Source organism: Leptopilina boulardi, unplaced genomic scaffold (assembly GCF_019393585.1).
Source record: "Leptopilina boulardi isolate dan_hultmark-lab unplaced genomic scaffold, ZJU_Lbou_2.1 LbouV2_322, whole genome shotgun sequence".
NCBI classification, from domain to species: Eukaryota; Metazoa; Arthropoda; class Insecta; order Hymenoptera; family Figitidae; genus Leptopilina; species Leptopilina boulardi.
Window position 1 is genome coordinate 924885 of NW_026137888.1, and position 19858 is coordinate 944742.

A 19858-nucleotide genomic window follows, 5' to 3' on the forward strand; every position below is an offset into this window, starting at 1 on the left:
TGCCATTTAAATCAAACAATGTTGAAAATTATCTTGGTTCGATGAATTTTTACTGCACACATTGTCAAGCTAAACATTTTAAAGACGAAAAAGTTGCCACTAAAAAAGGTAGTTTTAATGATTGCTGTGGTCATGGTGGTGTTGTGATAGGTTCAGTAGAATATCCCAATGAATTAAGGCTTTTGCTAGAAGGTATTCATAAGAAATCTGGCCATTTTAAAAAAAATATAAGATTGTATAATAATTCATTTTCTTTTGCATCTTTGAATGCTAATGTAATTAACTTTAATGGCAGGAGAAGAAGACCATTTTGTTACAAAATTCAAGGTCAAATTTACTATCAAATTAATAGCACTTTATATCCGGATAAAGATGAAGATTTATGATCTTGAAGAAGCAATTTGTTACTGAAAAAAAAGTAATTATATTTTGGATGAAGAAGTCTTAAAAACTATAGAAAATATTATGCGAAATTCTAATGTATACACAAAATCTTTTATGATGATGTCAGAAGTAATTAAAATGGAAGCTGAATTAGCAAGAAAAAGAAATGAAGATATTCCTGAATTACAATTATTATTTACGTTGAAGAAAGGTTTAGATAAAAAAAGATACAATTTTCAAAGTTTTAATGAAGTTGCTGCAATTTTTAATACAAACTCAGAAGGAGAAATACCAGAATCCTATGTAACGGTTTATAATAAATCTACAAAGGAATTAAAATTAGTAAGTAATTTGGATCCCAATGTTGAACCTTGGATTTATCCTATATTTTACCCACTTGGAAATAAAGGTTATAATATTAATATGATTCGTAGTGATAGTGATTATAGAAGAAGAAACCTTACTATTTCTAGGTCTGCCTATGTGAAATACAAAATCGCAATAAGAGATAAGGAATTTAATCAATTCTTATATGGCGGGCGGTTTTTTCAACAATGGGTAGTTGATAATTATGTAAAAATAGAAAAAGATAGATTAAGATTTTGTGCAAATAATCAAGCTCAATTGAGAAGTGAAACATATAAAGGACTGATTGATTATTTACATAATCGTGAGTTAGAAAATGATGTACACGTTGGAAAAATGCTTATATTGCCTTCTACTTTTATAGGATCTCCTCGCAATATGATGCAACAATATCAAGATTCCATGGCTATTGTTGCTCGTCATGGTAAACCGGATTTATTTATTACAATGACATGTAATCCAAATTGGAAAGAGATAAAGGAAAATCTATTACCCCACCAAACTGCTGCTGATAGACCTGATATAGTAACTAGGGTTTTTGCATTAAAAGTGAAACATCTGCTAAAAGTTATTGTTGATAATAAATTATTTGGAGAGGTAAAGTCTTATGTTTATGTTATTGAATTTCAAAAGCGAGGATTGCCACACATTCATTTGTTAGTTATATTGAAAGAAAATTCTAAAATATTGACAGTTGAAAGTATTGATCGTTATATTTCTGCAGAAATTCCTGATGAAAATATTAATCCTACCTTACATAAAATAATAATGCAAAATAACATTCACGGACCTTGTGGAGATTGGTGTTTGATTGATGGAAAATGTTTAAAAAATTTTCCAAAACCATACCAAAATGAAACTACAATTGAAGAAAATTGCTATGTTCATTGTCGTCGAAGAAATAATAATAGAACGTATGAACGACCAAATGGATTTGTTGTTGATAATTCTAATGTTGTTCCGTATTGTCCTAAGCTATCAGAAATATTTAATTGTCATATAAATGTGGTAATAGTTTCGAGTATCAAATCTGTTAAATATTTATATAAATATATTTTCAAGGGGCATGATGCTGCATCCATTGTTATCACAAATGCGAATGGTGAGGTAACTGTGAATCACAATGAAATAAATCATTATGAAGAAAATAGATATGTTGGTCCTGTTGAGGCAGTTTGGAGAATTCTAAGTAATCCTTTAGGAAAAAAGAGTCATAGTATTAATCGTTTACCCATACATTTACCAAATGAACAGAATGTTATTATTCGAGAAGGAAAAGATAGTAACGTTGTTTCTTTTGATTTGAAGAAAAATACAAAATTACTGGATTACTTTAAACTTAACCAACGTGATAGTAATGCTCATCAGTATTACTATTCAGAAATACCAGAACATTATACGTGGATAACAAAATCTGTTGAATGGAAACAAAGAATTCGTAAGGAAAAAGTATTGGGAAGAATGTATTCAGTTAATCCGTCTCAAATGGAATTATTTCACCTGAGATTATTGTTGCTTACAGTAAAAGGAGCAACTTCTTTTGAAAGTTTAAGAACAGTTAATGGAGTCGTGCTTGAATCTTTTACATCTGCTTGTTTGGCATTAGGACTTGTGGAAGATGATACTGAGTGGATTAGAACAATAGAAGAAGCTACTTTATGGATGATGCCTCATTCACTTCGCCAATTATTTGTAAGAATTTTAATTCATTGTCATCCTGTTCACCCGGATAAACTTTGGGAACAATTTAAGAGGCATCTGTCAGAAGATTTTTCAAAAATTAACAATATTGAGGCTGAAAATATGGCTTATAGAAATATAAAATCACTGTTACTTAATGAAGGATACAATTTAACTGACTTTCAAGGATTATTAGACATAGAAGATGAAAATCGTTCTATACAAGTTGACGATATAAATATGTTAGAACATATTAAGATAGGAGAACAAAATTATGATACATTAAATGTAAAACAGAACGTTGTAGTTGACTATATACTTCAAGTCATAAAAGATTCTTCTTTAAATGGTTCTAAATGCTTATATGTCAATGGTTGTGGAGGATCTGGAAAAACTTTTTTATACATTACATTATGGCATTTATTAAGAAGCAAAGGAGTGAATGTTTGTAACATGGCATTTACGGGTATAGCTGCCACTTTGCTTCCTAACGGGAAAACTGTTCATAAAGTTTTAGGATTACCTGTTCCACTGTATAGTGATTCAACTTCAAACATTAAAGTTCAGTCAAAAGAGGGACTCTTTTTAAAAAATATAGATGTTTTTATTTGGGATGAAGCACCAATGGCTCCAAAATATGCCTCAGAAATTATGGATTATCTATTAAGAGATATAATGAAATCAAATGTTGCTTTTGGTGGTAAAATTGTAATTCTAGGAGGAGATTTTAGACAAACTTTGCCAATTAAAGAACGAGGCACTAGATCAGAAATAGTAAATTTATCCATAAAGAACAGTAAACTATGGAAACATTTCAAAAAATACACTTTAACAGAAAATATGAGAGCCTTACCACAGGAGACGGAATTTGTAGATTTTCTACTCAAAGTGGGCAATGGTGAATTAAATGATGTAGATGATAATGTTAAATTACCAGAACATATTATTCAACATGGAAATGTAGATATTGCTGAAGAAATGTATGGTCATTTGATACAACAGAATAAATTTAGAGAGTTGCCAGTGTGTGTAATTTTAGCACCTAGAAACGTTGACGTTGATGATATTAATAAGAGAGTGGTGCGTCTCTTAGACAGTAATGGGGAAACAATGTATAAAAGTATTGATTCTACTGAAAATTGTGATAATGGAAGTTTTGCGGAAGTCTTGTTACCAGAATATTTAAATACTCTCTCTCCGCCTGCTTTACCACCACATGAATTACATTTGAGAATTAATTCAGTTGTAATGCTAATTAGAAACCTTAGTATTAATGAAGGTTTATGTAATGGAACAAGGTTAATTATTTTAGATTTATCACATAATGTTATTAAATGTCAAATATTGACTGGAGATAAGAGTGGAAATATTGTTTTTTTACATAGAGTAACTCTATATTGTGAAAATTTATATCCATTTACTTTTAAAAGAAGACAATTTCCTATAAAATTGGCTTTCGCAATGACTATATCAATAAATCTCAAGGGCAAACATTCAACAGAATATCCATTGATTTGAGAAGAGATGTCTTCAATCACGGTCAGATGTATGTTGCATTATGAAGAGTTAAATCATTTGATTCTGTAAAAATATATTTAGGAGATAATAGAAGTAATAAATATATAAAAAATTATGTATATAGTGAAATTTTTGAATAATTTTAATTCTGTTTAGTGTAATATATCTTTATGTATTTATGGTTTTTAATATACAACATTACATTAAAGGGTACGACCAGTATGAAATTTTTTAAATATTCGAAAATATCCTCTCCTAACCATGCCAAAAGATTTGACTTGATTGGATTGAAAAGATTAGTCTCCAAATGTGAATCAGTTCAATAAATGTTTTTACGGATGTTTTTAATAGTAAACAATATTACTGTTTTATAACATTGAAGGAGAAAATAAAAATGGCAAAAATATATAGCATAAATTTATTTCTTGGATTATCTTAATTAACATATTTCATTAAAGGAATGAAATTATTTCAAATGTAATATATTGGAATAAAGGTAGAATTGCAAATTGGTTTGGTTATATTGGATTAAAGGCAAAATTGGAAATTGATTTGGTCATTTTGGAATAAAAGCAAAATTGGAAATTGGTTTGGTTATATTGGATTAAAGGCAAAATTGGAAATTGGTTTTGTTATATTGGAATAAAGGCTAAATTGGAAATTGGTTTGGTTATATTGGAATAAAAGCAAAATTGGAAATTGATTTATTTATATTGGACTAAAGGCAAATTTGGAAATATATTTTGCTATATTGGAATAAAGGCAGAATTGGAAATTGGTTTGGTTATATTGGATTAAAGGCAAAATTGGAAATTGGTTTAGTTATATTGGAATTAAAGCAAAATTGGTTTAATTATATTGGAATAAAGGCAAATTTGGAAATATATATAAGGTTATAGTGTAAAGTAAAGTTCAGTACAGTACAGTACTTTTTCCGTCAAATAGTTTGGAACTTCGTGACAGTGAAGTTGAAGTAATTCTAAGCAAAAGCTCTCTGGGTCACAACCCCAATTTCCGGGCCAGCTTACCCGCTAGAAGCTTTTGAAGGTTAAAAGAAGAGAGTTATTTCTTCCTACCGTTCTACCTGAAAAATTCAATATTTTCCTTACTTCTTTATAAGTACGAACTTTAAAGTACTAAAAGTAATAATGTACTTTTTTAGTGTAGTGTAGTGCACTGTAGTGCAATGCAGTATAGTACAATAAAGTACAATTTACTATAGTCTGTCATAGTGCAGTGCAGTGCAGTAAAGTATGGTAAACTGAAGTACAGTATAGTATAGTACAGTAAAGTATATTATAGTACAGTATAGTATAGTATGGTACAGTACAGTATACAACAGTATAGTATAGTACAGTACTATCCTATATTATACTATACTACACTATAACAGACTATACTATAGTATAGTATAGTAGAGTACAGTAAATTACAGTATAGTAGAGTACAGTACAATATAGTATAGTGCAGTATAGTATAGTACAGTAAAGTATAATATAGGATAGTACTGTACTATACTATACTGTAGTATACTGTACTGTACCATACTATACTATACTGTACTATACTATACTTTACTGTACTATACTATACTGTACTTTAGTTTACCATACTTTACTTTACTGCACTGCACTGCACTATGACAGAATATAGTAGACTGTACTTTATTGTACTATACTGCATTGCACTACAGTGCACTACACTACACTAAAAACTACACTATTATTTTTAGTACTTCAAAGTTCGTACTTACAAAGAAGTAAGGAAAATATTGAATTTTTTAGGTAGAACGGTAGGAAGAAATAACTCTCTTCTTTTAACCTTAAAAGCTTCTAGCGGGTAAGCTGGCCCGGAAATTGGGGTTGTGACCCAGAGAGCTTTTGCTTAGAATTACTTCAACTTCACTGTCACAAAGTTCCAAACTATTTGACGGAAAAGGGATTTTTAATGTATTTTGTGCAGGGTCCTGTAATCTTTTATACTGTTACGACGTAAAAAAATTAAAAAAATATTAAACTGTGATAAGAAATGCAAAATATTTGATTTTATAAAATCAAATTGAATAATATTAATGTTCTATTCTATATTATCGTCTTAGAATAAAACTTTTAACTTATATATAAAACATTAATTTTAATATATTTCCAAATGACTAAAAATTATATGTGAGTCTTATAATAATTAAATGTTATTCAGTTTGATAGTCAAAAGTACTTAATAATTGAATGAATTTTATTATTCTGATTGTTAAATAAAAATATAAAAATTAATGTAAAAGCAAATGTAATTTTATTGATAAATAATTGTTAAATTAATAGATGGGTAAATAGTTATTGTTTTCATTGGAATTTTGTATTAACACAGGAAAAACTAGAAACTGTATACATCTGCTGACGTAGCTATGTATACGGCGTAGCGAATTTTTTTAGTTTATGAATATTTTTATTAGTTTTTGACGAATCGTTTTCAAACGTTCCAAAAAACTTCCTTTTATACTAATAAACTAATCTCTCACTGCAAGTTTTCTCAATTTTAAAGTTCCCCGCAGACTTTTTATCTGCAAAAGTAAGAAAACAGAATTTCTGACAAGTCTTAATTAATAAAGGAAAATTGTTAAACAATTGATCATTTTTAAGTTTTTTATTTCATTTTTGCCTTCTTTAAAACCAACTGCTTTTCTATACGATATATCAATCGAATCCTTTAATAATTACCAAAGATATGATGGTTTATGTTTTAAAATTTAATTAATTTTATGAATTTAAAATTTTCAGTTTGTAGTTATTATCTTCTAAAATATTTGTTTTACAACAAAAAATTAAAGAACAAAAAGATGCGCCATTCAATTTCCTATAAGAAAGTATGTTTCCAAAATTAAAATTATTTTTTTTTTAAATTATCGATATTATATCTTGCGAATCTAAGGTAGGAAAAAATTTTGGTATTACCTTTGCATTACCATGTAATATTACTGTAAGATAACTGTAAAATATTATTTTATATAATACAGAATTTATATAGTTTTATAATTATATAAAAATTAATATATTAATCAATAAAATTGATATGATTAATTCTATATATTAATACAAATATAAGAATCCACGTGAGAAGATTTCCTAAAAATTTTCAGAAATAAATTTTTTGACGGAAATGCTTTGGAAATTAATTTTTTGACAGAAATTCTTCTACAAAATTTTCGGTATTTAGTGATGCTCGAGAAAATGATAGTTCTGAATATTTATTCAATTTCATTTTGCCTTTTCTGCAGTGAAATTGAAGATAAATATTAACCTTTTTGTAAGTTACTGATGGTTAAGTTTGTCATGGATGGTAAATACATTATTATGCAATTAAAAAGATCATAGAAATTCCATGTATCTATTGGATTCCAAAAAATCTTTATTATATATGAATATAAATTACGACATTTTTTCAAAATTGAAAAATATTATAATTAAATGGACACAAGCGAATAAGTGGAACAAATTTTTATTTTCGTTTATTGAATCTTTTGTTTTCAAAATTCATAGAACTGGATGTTTAGAATTAGAAGAAATATACTTGAACATTTTTGATGATAAATAATAGAAATTGTTGAAATGTTTCATTATTAAAATGTCAAATGTTGTTTGTTTAAAATGATACCTTAATATAACCAAAATTAGAACACAAACATTAATTTTTTTATAAATTTCAAATGTTTAAGGAATACTGCTTTAATAAATATTAAAATCCTATATGAAACGAGTTTAATTTTTCGGGTTTTTAATATTATAATAATAATGTTCTTTGAAAGTTATAATTGATTTTTTATAGACATTTTCAATTATGAATATATCAAATAAATATCAACCCAAGAAAACGTAGAAATGCATTGCAGTAACAGCAGAGCAATTTTTTTGAAATTATATTACAAAAAGAAAATTCTAAAAATTTAATTCTAACATTACAATAATGTTAGAAGCTCTTTAATTTTCAAATAATTCTATTTTAAATAATAAAAACAAGGGCGCGCGTAGCGCGCAAGTATTAGTGACTAGTATGTTATTATAACAGGGAAAAAGTAACTTTACATAAATTCTTAATTTTACCCCAATCAAAATGGCAATTTTACATTATTCAAAATGGGAATTTTTCACACTAGAGTATTCTTCCAAGAAGTAGGAATTTCACATCACGAAGTAGTATTACTAATACTTGTTATTTTCCAACATTCAAAATAAGCAAATTACTAGAAGCTAGAATTTTCAATTTCGCGATGAGTTTCACAGTGCGTAGTTATTTCGCCTCTTTGAATGTGGGAACTTTTATTAACCGCTTTAAAAGAGGCAAATTTACCGTCTAGCGAAAAACCTCCATATTAAAAATAGGAAAATTACAGTATTTGGTATTTTTTCATTTTGCGCATGTATTTTCCCTACATTAAAAGTAGTACTATTACTGGAGATTTTAAATGAAAATTCCCGTCGCTGGGAAAAATTTTCTTTGATTTTTTACAGTGTGTTTGACCTCCATGGGACTGCACCCTAAGGGTGAAATCACATGGAGAAGTAAAAAGTCAAATGCATGCAGTTTTTCATAAGAGTGGGAAGGATAGCCTATCTCTCTATCTCACTTGCACACATGAAAAACTGCTTGACGTTTTACTTTTTAATTCTCCATGTGATTTCACCCTAAGGGTGCAGTCCCATGTGAGCAGAAAACCGAAAGCAGAAAACGCTTTTCATGAGAGTGTGAAGGGCAGAAGATAGCGCTATCTTTCACACTCTCATGAAATTCTGCTTTGCTAAACGTTTTCTACTCAACATCGGACTGCGCCCTCATACCAAAATTCAAATCGACGACAGCTCAAAAGAGCGAATGTTCATTGAGACGAATGCTAAAATAGACTACATAAAAAGTAGACAGAGCATAATTATAATGCATAAAGTTTCCCTTCTATACATTTAAGCAGTTAATGCTAAATCGATATTTTTACTTTCGATATTTTTCAATTCAATTCCATGTGATTTCACCCTTATCTTTTTTTCTTTCAATATTATGATGCTGAAGCTGGCACCCAGTTATCAGAACCCAGTTATTTTTATTAATTTTAAATGAACTATTTCAACTTTATTTATGTTTTTATTAACATAATATTTTTGTTAATTATTTAATTTGATTAATATTTTATATATTATGTTAGTAAAAACATAAATAAAATTTAAATAGTTCACTTGAAGTTAATAAAAATAACTGGGTGCTATAGCTATAGGTGCCAGCTTCAGCACGATTTCAATATTGGGCCTTTTCGACGTTCACCCAGAGTTAACTCTGGGTGAACGCCGAAAACGGCCCTGGTAACCATACGACTGCAGCTCCATCTTCTGTTTCGATGATTCATTAAATTTTAACGGAGAGTACGCCTTTCTATTCGAACATTCACCATGGCCCATGCTATTTCGATAGTTTTCAATTTCTTATTTGAATAGTTTTCGAGTGCACAGTTCCATGCTTTTTCTTTTAGGAGATTAGGACATATTATTGTGTTTTTATTTTATTTACTTTTCCTTTTTTTAAAACGTTTTCCTCGTGAGAATTATTTATTTTTCTGGAAGTGTTGTACAGACAACTTCGACAAAATCTACAATGCTTATATTAAATCAGGACATGAATAGAATGATTTCAGAAATTCGTGTGAAAAGAAAGAAAAAGAAAGAGAGAGAAAAGCAGTCTCACTTTTAATAAAATATTTTCCCGCTAATTGTATCAAACAATCTACTGCTATATATATATATAATAGTTTGTTATTAAGAAACTATGACAACTTTTCAAATAAACAAAAAATCAATGACAGAAAAGTAAAATGGCAGAACTGTCAAATACTGACATTTGAAAAAAGTAAGAGAGTTTTCGTTTAAAAGTAGTTTAAAATTATGTAAAAAAATTGGTAAAGAAATTTATTCTATCGTTAAATGTTCAGTTTCTTTCAAAAACGTTTAATTTTTCAAGATGTGCAAATTTTCTTCCTCATGGTGAGTACCTATAATCTCGTGTTTTACAAATTTTATGTGAGTATATAACTCGAATTATTTAAATGCAAATAATTAAAAAATTTGATGTATACATAAGCTTTTCATTAAATTGTTTGCGCTACATTTATTCGCGATTTTCTTATAATTATCATATAACATACATTTTTATTACATTTTTATATGTCACTTTTTGTAAGTTGTGATTATATAGAAATTTTATTTCAATCAGTTTTAATGACAATATTTGTGTACAAAAATACGAAATGTTTAAATTTGTCTATAATAAGTATTTAAATTTAAATGTGGAAATAATTATTGTACTAATTATAATTACTAATTATAAGTATACAAACGGATATAAATGTACATAAGAAAACATTTCCTTATTTCAAAAAAAAGAATTTCATTCAATGGTAAAATTCAAGTGCCACTTTTTTAATATATAGTTTTGTTCCGCTTAATCATTTTTTTAATCCTCAGACTAAAGATAATTTTTGTTTTCTCAAATGTTTTAACTGCTAACATTAAAAAATGTAAATATAAATCAAAATTATTTTTAAATTATATTTTTTGTTTGTTTACAACAGGTCATAAAGCAGTTAAGAAAATATTGATGATTCAATGAGCAATGATTATTATTACGGTCAATTAGATGTGGTAACAAGGTGATAAAGGAGAACTCACTTCTTGAATTAATAAAATTACAAAGTTAGGTCAAGGTACAATAAAAAATAATACCTAATTAAACATTGGAATAAATTTATATTAATAATATTGTAAATCATTAATCTTAATGTTTTGAATTCAATGAAATAAATGTAAAATACATTGTCAAGCATATCAATTAAGTTTCACCAACTTAAAGTCCTTTTAATTCAAAATTTTTTCCAAAATTCACTAAACTTTTATATGAAGTAGTCTAATCCAAATTAACATATCGTCGAAATGGATATTTTCGATCTGGCTTCATTTTTTATGCCTTTTTACAAGAGTTCCATGGTTTTTAAAAATTTCTTTTTTTTATAAGATTAAAGAATTTGCTGTTTTAGTTAAACTTTTCGAAAATTTGTTGAAAAACTAACCAAAAAATTATTTATCATTTTTTTTTGTTATTCGTAGATTAAAATTCATAGTTAAAAAATCTTTCCTTACATTTTTTTGCATCGATCGATTTTTTTGGAAAATTTTTTTACAGAAACTATATTCTTTTAGACAAATTTGGGCCCAGTCTCTTCAAAAGCAAACGATTTTTCCAATTTTTTCAGAACTTGTGAAAATTATTGAAATTGGATATTTTTTTATACAAATATGGGCAAATTCACGGAACCGTACAATTTTATGTTATTGCTGATTTCAACTACTTTAAGCGCATTATATAATTTTTTCGTATCAATATATCTTTTTTATAACAAATTTAACAGAAAAATTAAATAAAATCATAATTTTGATACTACTCTTCTGAAAAAAAATTTTCAAACTCTCGGTAGTTGAAACTTTTGATGTTGAAAAATATATAACACACCGCAAAAATATGTCCCCTTAATTAAATTTAAATTGCAACTATTCGAAAAGTATTTCTCATATTTTACAATAACTGGAAATTGCATAGAGATTTTTTATGTTGTGCTTTCAGAGGTAAAGCAATTTGAATATAGCTGATGAAAAAACGAGTAAATTAAGATATAATTAAACCGTGTGTATTTAAAATAAAGATAATAATGATAATAATATTAATTCCAATACCTTAAACTGTAAAGAAGGTGTTGCACTCACAGCTTGAAGAATAATCGGTTGATACTTTGCGTGCGAACGGTGGATATTATTATTAATATTTCTTATTTCCGAACTATGTGCTAACTATGCTAACTATGCTAACTAAGAAACTAGGGTCATTTGGGGTATTTGTAAACAAGGGGTAAATGTAAACACTAGATATTGCAGCTTAATTTACAGATTTAAAATTAAGTTCGACCCCAATATTTTAACCTCAGGTCACCTGCAAGAGGTTCTGAGTATTGCTAATTTTTTATTTCGACAATTGTCAAAGCTATACTCCAATTTGTCGCTTAATGCATAAAAAATTGAAAATTAAAGTTTTACTGCTTCAGTATTTTGTCTCGCATTTGGATAAAAATAAACTAAAAATTCAAACCAAAATTTATAATTATTGCTTATTAAAGCTATAACAAAAATTGACTTTGATTTTCGACCTTTGTCAATTCAGTTAGTAAATAATTAACTGTTTACATTTATCCCGAGAATTGGAAAACTCGGGGTAAATGTAAACAGCAGTTTTAGACCATGTATTTTATAATATATCGAAGCAATATAGTTGTTTCTTTCTCATCTAGTAGACTTTTAAAATTTTCCTTGACGGACCGAATAAATAAAATGACGTATATGAATTTTTATCAAAGTTGCTCAAAACGCTTAATTTGTTTTAAATTAAAATTATTCAATTATTATTTATCCACTAGGCATTTTTTTCAAGTTTTTCCATCCCCTAATACAGTAGTAAACTTAAAATAACTTTTTTCTTAAACATTTCGGAGAAATAAAGGTGTTTACATTTACCCCGAGATTTTGCATTTTTTGCATAATTTCCGGCTAAATGTAAACAGCAGTTGTTAGCGATTCAAGGTTACCTGTATTTTTTAATACCCCATAAAATTGTTCTATGGAACTAAAGTAATAAGTTTATGCAATAGAAAACCGGAAGTATTGCTTTAAAAAAAAAAAACTTATGTTATTGTCGAAATTAAGCAAATCCGTTTACATTTACCCCAATTGACCCTATGTGCTCCAATTAAAACAATAAAAAGTGTAAAAAGTATACAATTCTTTTAATTTTTATGGTTAAAAAAATTGAAATGAAAATAGATGCATTGTTATTATTTTCAATAGTCTCTTTGTTTGTTTTTTATTGTGAAATATACATTCTTGACAAAATATAATTTACGAAAAATGGTGTACTCAAAAAAATATAGTTTCTAAATATACATTTAAATTACATTTAGATAAACAAATAAAATGTGCACGCGATTAAATTTTTTTAAATTTATGTCATTAAATCGTACGGTTCCGTAAATTCCTGAATATGTCTTGGATGTTAATTGTACTACACACAAACAAACTTATGTATTTTAATGCACTGATTATAATACTATAAAATTTTATTTTTATTTTTAAAAACATAAAAAATGCCGTAAATTAATTATTTTTTACATGTATTTATCTCATAAAATATTCATAAGTTTTAAAAACATTTTAAGCCCGGTAAGAAGACATAAATTAAATGTATATAATTTAAAATTTTAATACAATCGAATTCCTGATTTTAAATCTGAGTTCTCTTCCACTGACAAATATTTTCAAAAATCTAGTTCTATTCATTTCAATTTGTCCCTAAAAGTAAACGAAAACTGAATTGAAAGAAATTAAATTTTTGTAAATATTTAAGAGAGGAAAAAAATATAATAAAAATGAATATTTTTAAAAATTTTTTTGGCGATATAGAGAGTTATTTTATTTAATTAATTTTTATATAATAGTCCAATATTTGAACAATAATTTTCCAAATCTTTATTACAAAATATTAAATATTTGGGGTGTTAATGTAAATCTCTTCAAGTGCCACCAAAAAAGATGTTTTGTGATGTCCACTGTACATCGCAAAGGAATCATCCAAATCTAAAAATCAAATTGCATTTGTTAAAGGAGGTGTTTTTCGAGGTAGCCCTGGAAGCATTTTTTTATCTTTTTTAATTTTTCTCAGTACTTAGAAGCAAAAAAAAAGGTTTTCTGGCTCGGGAAAATATTGAAAATTTGAAAAATAAACTAATTAGAGATGGTTATTCAATAAAAAACAAATTTTCAATGTTTTTCTTTTCACGTAAATTCTCTTAACTGGATCAATTTTTCTCCGATTATCTTGAAATTTTGACACAATATTCTTGAGATATTGTGCAATTATGAAAAAAATAAAAAAACAGCGCAAAAATTCTTTTTAATACCTTACCCCCCTTAAGCATTGTATAAATTTTGTAAATGTTTGTAACGCGAAAAAGAAGAAATTTTTAAGCGTTTCTTGAAATTTATTACGCAGAGAATACCCCACAGCACCGAATCTTCCCTGAAAATTTCCTAAAGATTTACTTGAAATTTTCGAAATATTTGATTGCAATGTTTATAAAACTTGTGTAAAGATTTAAATGTCCCACTTAAATAAATGTTTAGCGCAAAACTTTCCTGAACATTTCAATTACATTTTAGCCCAAGTCATTATAGCAAAGATGTAATGGAAATGTTCAGGAAAGTTTCACGCTAAACATTTATTAAGTGGGATATTTAAATCTTTACCCAACTTTCAATAAACATTGCAAATAAATATTTCAAAAATTTCAAGTAAATCTTTAGGAAATTTTCGGGAAAGATTCGGTGCTGTAGGGGTAATATACATACCTGTGACTATTGGAGATTTAAAATTGCTATCCGACACATAGTGACCATGAAGACAAGGCATCACATAAGAAGTAATTTTTTTTAAATATTTGTATATGTACCTATTTCTTGTATTTTTCGTGTGAAACAATAGCGCCACCATGCCCGCGGTGGTAATTTTCATTCCCAATTTCCCAACTAAAAAACTTAAAACCACTATCTGAAAATGCATAAATTTTTAAAATGCGATATTTAAAGATATTAAAAGTTTCAAAGGTGTATTATGACATAAGCAATCATAAATTTTGAATTAACATCTTTATTGGAAGAATTGAACGGAATTTAAAGGGGAGTGACACCTTTTAAGGTCTCTTTTGAACCTGTTTTTTATGAATTTTTTTTAGACACAAGAATAAAGTCAACAAAATTTGTTGCCTTTAGAGGGCGCCAAAGTTGGTCTCGTTGCCTTGCAGAGCAAATCGGGCAAGATTCTGGATAAACCATTTACTCTAAAACAAAAATTCAAAGTTTTTCTGAAACTATGATAGATTTAGCTTTAGAGTACGTAGGATATTTTTAAAATATTCATTTTTGTGGATTTGTCAGTTGAAGAAAAAAGTCGATTTTTAGGGCGAAATTTTTCCAAAAAATCTATTGCCAAAAAAAACAAACAAACCAAAAAAAATCTGCTGAGTACTCTAAAGCATTAGTAAATGACGATCAAAAAAAACTTTGACCGAAGTCAATTCGATCAAAACTGTCCTAACTAGGCTGCCCACCGTTTTGAAAAAGGTCATTTCGAGAAATACGCGTTTAAAGTTTTGGAAAGTATAAATTCGTTTCGAATTTCTTCTTCATAAGTCAATTAAATAGCATTTAAAACGTTGGGTGCTTTCCTTATTTGATTTGGACATACTCAAGTTTGAAACTGCGGCCACTAAGTGAACTAAAAAAATGCATTTTTCAATCTAAACCTTTTTACCGGGAGACCTAAGCAGAATATATTAATTAGATTCATCTCATATAGGATTTCCAATGTCATCTACGTTCATAACTTTTAGTGCCACTACATATTAAATTAAATACACTCGATTAAAAACCACATCATATAAACAATTCATTGTACAGTAAAACTTTGAAAAAAGGAAAGTTAAGAAATCATGATATTTCATAATCATAAAACAATTTTTATTTTGAGACTTAGTAATTATATTTTAGAAAAATGGCGATGAAGCGTAAAAGGGGTTACAAATTATGGTTGGAGTACGATGATGACAGTATACCTAATTCCAGTATCCAGAATTACCGACGTCAATTTCGAAAAATAGTAAGACTTTCAAAAATATTACTTTAAAAAAATGTTTTGTAAATTTTTACTTGCCCTGGTTTATAAAAAAAACTTCTTTCATAAGACATAAAAAAACCGCTGCCAAGTGTTACTACCTTTTTGTAATCATTTCGTGAATACAATGTTTCCTCATAGAGATGGATTAACATTTTAAATGCTAAATAAGAATTTCCAAAAAAAATTCAAGAAAGAAATTTTTTCAAAATTTTTTATTCTTAAAATGTTAATAACTGTGGATTAGAAACCTTAAAATATTCGTCAATAGGTCAATCGATGCGTTTTTAAGTACTTCATAAGAAAATATTGATATAAAAAGGTTAAATAAAATTTTTCATAGAAAAAAATTCAATTTTTTCTATTTTCAAAATTTTTTATTTTTAAAATATTAATAACCTTAAATAGAAGAACCCTAAATGTTCACTGATAGGTAAAACAATGTGTAATGTCGTGAAATAAATAACGATATATATATATTCAAATATGAATTTAATAGTAAGTAATTAAATGAGAAGTTACAAGTAAGGCTGGTTAGAGAATACTGAAAAACATATAGGTTAATACACACACAAGCGTACTCTATGTTTAGGAAATGGAATTACAAATATATTTTCGTTCAACATACTACATTCCTCCATCCCTGATTTGAAAATATCCCATATTTTAGAAAAATCATAAATTCAATCGATTAACAGGTTTAATAAATCTCTTTGGTCGACTGTTAATCAATGGCGAAGAAACTTTATTTTTAAAGTTCACTGAACGTCTTTCATTCACACTGACCGGCGAATAAAGTTTTTGTTTTTCATTCGATGTCAAAAGTCCATCACTCGCGGTTTTACCATTCAAAGAATTAAAGTCCTTGTTTTCACTCGATGAAACAATTTCACTTGGTAAAGGCTCGAGTAAAGAATCACTCGAAATTTCCGCACTATCACGCTGAGTTTCCACAGGAACCTGCAAAATGGATTTTCTAGACTCCCGAGTACCAGAACTAATAATCTGATCGGTGTGTCTCTTGACCTTGAAATCTGGGTCTGAAGGATCAGGGTTGCAAATATATGTCCTTTCTCCTAAAACCCTCTGAATAACAGCTGGAGACCAAGTAGGCTTTAATGGATTCTTATAATTTCGAATAAGAACCTTTTCTCCCTCGGAAAATGAAACATCTCGGTGTCCCTTGAAAAATTGAACTTGTTTCTCCGATGAAGATTCCGTTTTTCTAGCTCTTAACAAATCGAGCCGATTTCGGAGTTCTCTGCCTAGAAATCTTTTCGCTGGCGATTCCCCAGTAGAACAATGAGGTGCATTTCGATAATAAAAAAGGTATCTCGAAATACAGGTGTGTAAATCCATCGCTGAAACATCCTTTTCGAAAATAGCCTTCGAAATTCCCCTCTTGAAACTTCCGACTGCATTCTCTGCTAAACCATTGGTCGAAGGATGATAAGGAGCTGAAGTTCTGTGAATAATACCATTAATTTTGCAAAAAGTTTGAAATTCTTCCGAAGTGAACTGTTTTCCATTATCAGAAAAAATAACCTTCGGAATACCAAACCTGGCAAAAATTTCACGCAATTTCGAAATCGTAGATTTAGAATCAATTCGACTCATCTCCATAACCTCAGGCCAACGAGAGTAGGCATCAATAGTCAACAAATACATTTTACCATGAAATGGACCCAGGAAATCGATGTGAATCCGATCGAAAGGTTTGTTGACTTCGTTGAATTTAATCAATCCGGCCTTCTCCGGGTTTTTCGCAGTTGATTGGCAAGCTTGACAACTCTTACCAAAAGTCTCGATGTCCAGATCCAGTCCTGGCCACCAGAAGTACTGTCGAGCGAGAGCCTTCATCTTGACAATTCCAATATGTCCACCATGAATCTCTTCCAGCAAAGACGATCTAAAAACTTGAGGAATGATTAAACGATATCCCCACATAAGTAAACCAGAATCTATACTTATTTCATCTTTTCTTGTTAAAAAAGGTTTGAATTCAGGATCAACGTGAGTCGGCCATCCATCTCTAACGTATAAAAAAACCTTGCTTAAAACTGGATCCTTTCTCAATTCACGTCTCAAATCATCGGATTTGATTGGAATGTTTTCCTCGACAATAAAATTAAAATAGTCCATGGATTCATCTACTCCAGAAGACACCTGCCTCGGGAGTCTCGAAAGTCCATCCGCCGCTCCGTTGTCGATTCCTTTAATGTATTCCAAGGTATAATCGAATGAAGATAAAAAAACAGCCCAACGTTGCAGTCTACCAGCTGCCATTTTTGGAATGCCATTTTTCTCCCCAAATAACGCCAACAATGGTTTGTGATCTGAACATAACATAAATTTGTTTCCAACCAAAAATTGATAAAATTTACATACAGACCAGTAAATAGCGAGCGCTTCCTTGTGAATCACGGAATAATTTTTCTCGGAACATCGTAGAATTCTTGAAGCAAAAGCGATGGGTCTTTCATCCCCGTTTGGAAAAACATGAAGAAGTGCAGCACCTATTCCATCTTTAGATGCATCGGCAACCAATTTGAGTTTTTTGGCAGGATCATAATGCACTAAGCATCTATCCGAAGCAATCTCCTCCTTAATTTCGTTGAAAGCAGCCTCCTCCCTGGTAGTCCATGTCCAATTTTGTCTCGTAGTAGCATCGTACAATGGCTTCAGCATTTGCCCCAAATGCGGAACGAATTTCCCGTAATAATTGACCATACCCAAAAATGATTTTAACTCGGTGACGTTTTCCGGTTTCTTGACAGCACGAATAGCCTCTACCATTTCCGGGTTCTTGTGAAGACCTTGGCCATTTATGATGTGACCCAAATAATGAATTTCGTCCTGAAAAAAACTACATTTTTTTAAATTTAATTTAAAACCAGCATCAGACAACTTTTTCAAAACAAGCCTCAAATTTTGTAAATGTTCATCTTTGGTTTTGCCTGTAACAACAATATCATCACAAAAAATAGCAACACAAGGAATACCCTGTAAAGTTTTTTTAATTATTTTTTGAAAAATAGCAACACAAGTTTTTGGACCGAATGGCATTCTGTTCACCTTGAACAAACCCAAATGAGTACTCCAAGTCAAAAGTTTTGCAGTTTCCTCTGTAACCTCAAGTTGATTAAACGCGTTGGTAAAGTCCAATTTTGTGAATTTAACACCACCCGACACACAAGCGAACAACTCTTCGATCCTTGGTGTAGGATGTTTAACGTCCTCGAGACACTTGTTGATCGTAACCTTGTAGTCGGCACAAACACGAATTTTACCATCTTTTTTTAAAACTGGCACTAATGGTGTCCCTCACTCCGCGTCATCAACTGCCTTAATGAAACCTTGACTCTCGAGATCCCGTATCCTTTGAGTCATTTCGTCCTTGAAAGCAAATGGCACAGGCCTCGGCTTGCAGAAGATTGGCTTGGTCCCATCGACAACATTCATATCCACTTTACTGTATTTATATTTACCGGTTGTCCCGTCAAAAAGTGATTTAAATTCTTGGAGCACATCTTGCAATTTAAAATCATCACTAATCGAATTTACTTGTGTAATTTCGTACCCCAAAACACTCATTAAATCCCTTCCCAATAACATTCGACAGCCACGTCTGACGACTAAAAGTTTAACCACGTTTCTGCTGTCATCTTTTGACAACATAACCTCAACTTGTCCTAGCGGTTTGACAATAGTACCGTCGTACAAACGCAACGTCGTTTCCACTTTTTCTAATTTAAATTTGGAAAGTTTCTCGCGATAAAGAGATTCGGGAATCACTGATCTGCTCGCACCAGTGTCAATTTCAGCTTTCACAGCTACATCACCGATAAACATGTCCACCAAAAAAGGTTGCTTATAGTCATTTACCGAAAAAATTTCATCACAGTCAATGGCAGAACACGACACTTCATCTTCCGTAAGATGATTTTGAGATTCTTGTTTATCTTTGGACTTGCAAATTTTTGCTAAGTGTCCAATTTTTTTACACGAATTGCACTTAAACTTTTTATATTTACAATGCTTAAAATCATGATTTGAACCACCACAATGATTGCACGTAACGAACTTTGTTTTTTCTTGTTTATCCTCCGAA

The 19858-nt window shown here is 29.3% G+C and overlaps 2 protein-coding genes across 2 annotated transcripts; one reads left to right on the forward strand and one right to left on the reverse strand.

The window, feature by feature from the left end:
• The first annotated feature begins 504 nt into the window (after positions 1 to 504).
• Positions 505 to 3948, forward strand: LOC127284299 (uncharacterized). Its single transcript, XM_051309688.1, has one exon. It carries the CDS (start codon positions 505 to 507, stop codon positions 3946 to 3948), a length of 3444 nt encoding a protein of 1147 aa, XP_051165645.1.
• Positions 3949 to 16422: 12474 nt separating this feature from the next.
• Positions 16423 to 18543, reverse strand: LOC127284300 (uncharacterized protein K02A2.6-like). Its single transcript, XM_051309689.1, has one exon. The coding sequence runs from the start codon at positions 18541 to 18543 to the stop codon at positions 16423 to 16425; it is 2121 nt and encodes a 706-aa protein (XP_051165646.1).
• Positions 18544 to 19858: the final 1315 nt, after the last annotated feature.

Excerpts from the sequence above, each read along its gene's own strand:
- LOC127284299 (XM_051309688.1), top strand. The coding sequence starts at position 505 with ATGTCAGAAGTAATTAAAATGGAAGCTGAATTAGCAAGAAAAAGAAAT.
- LOC127284300 (XM_051309689.1), bottom strand. The coding sequence starts at position 18,543 with ATGGTAGAGGCTATTCGTGCTGTCAAGAAACCGGAAAACGTCACCGAG.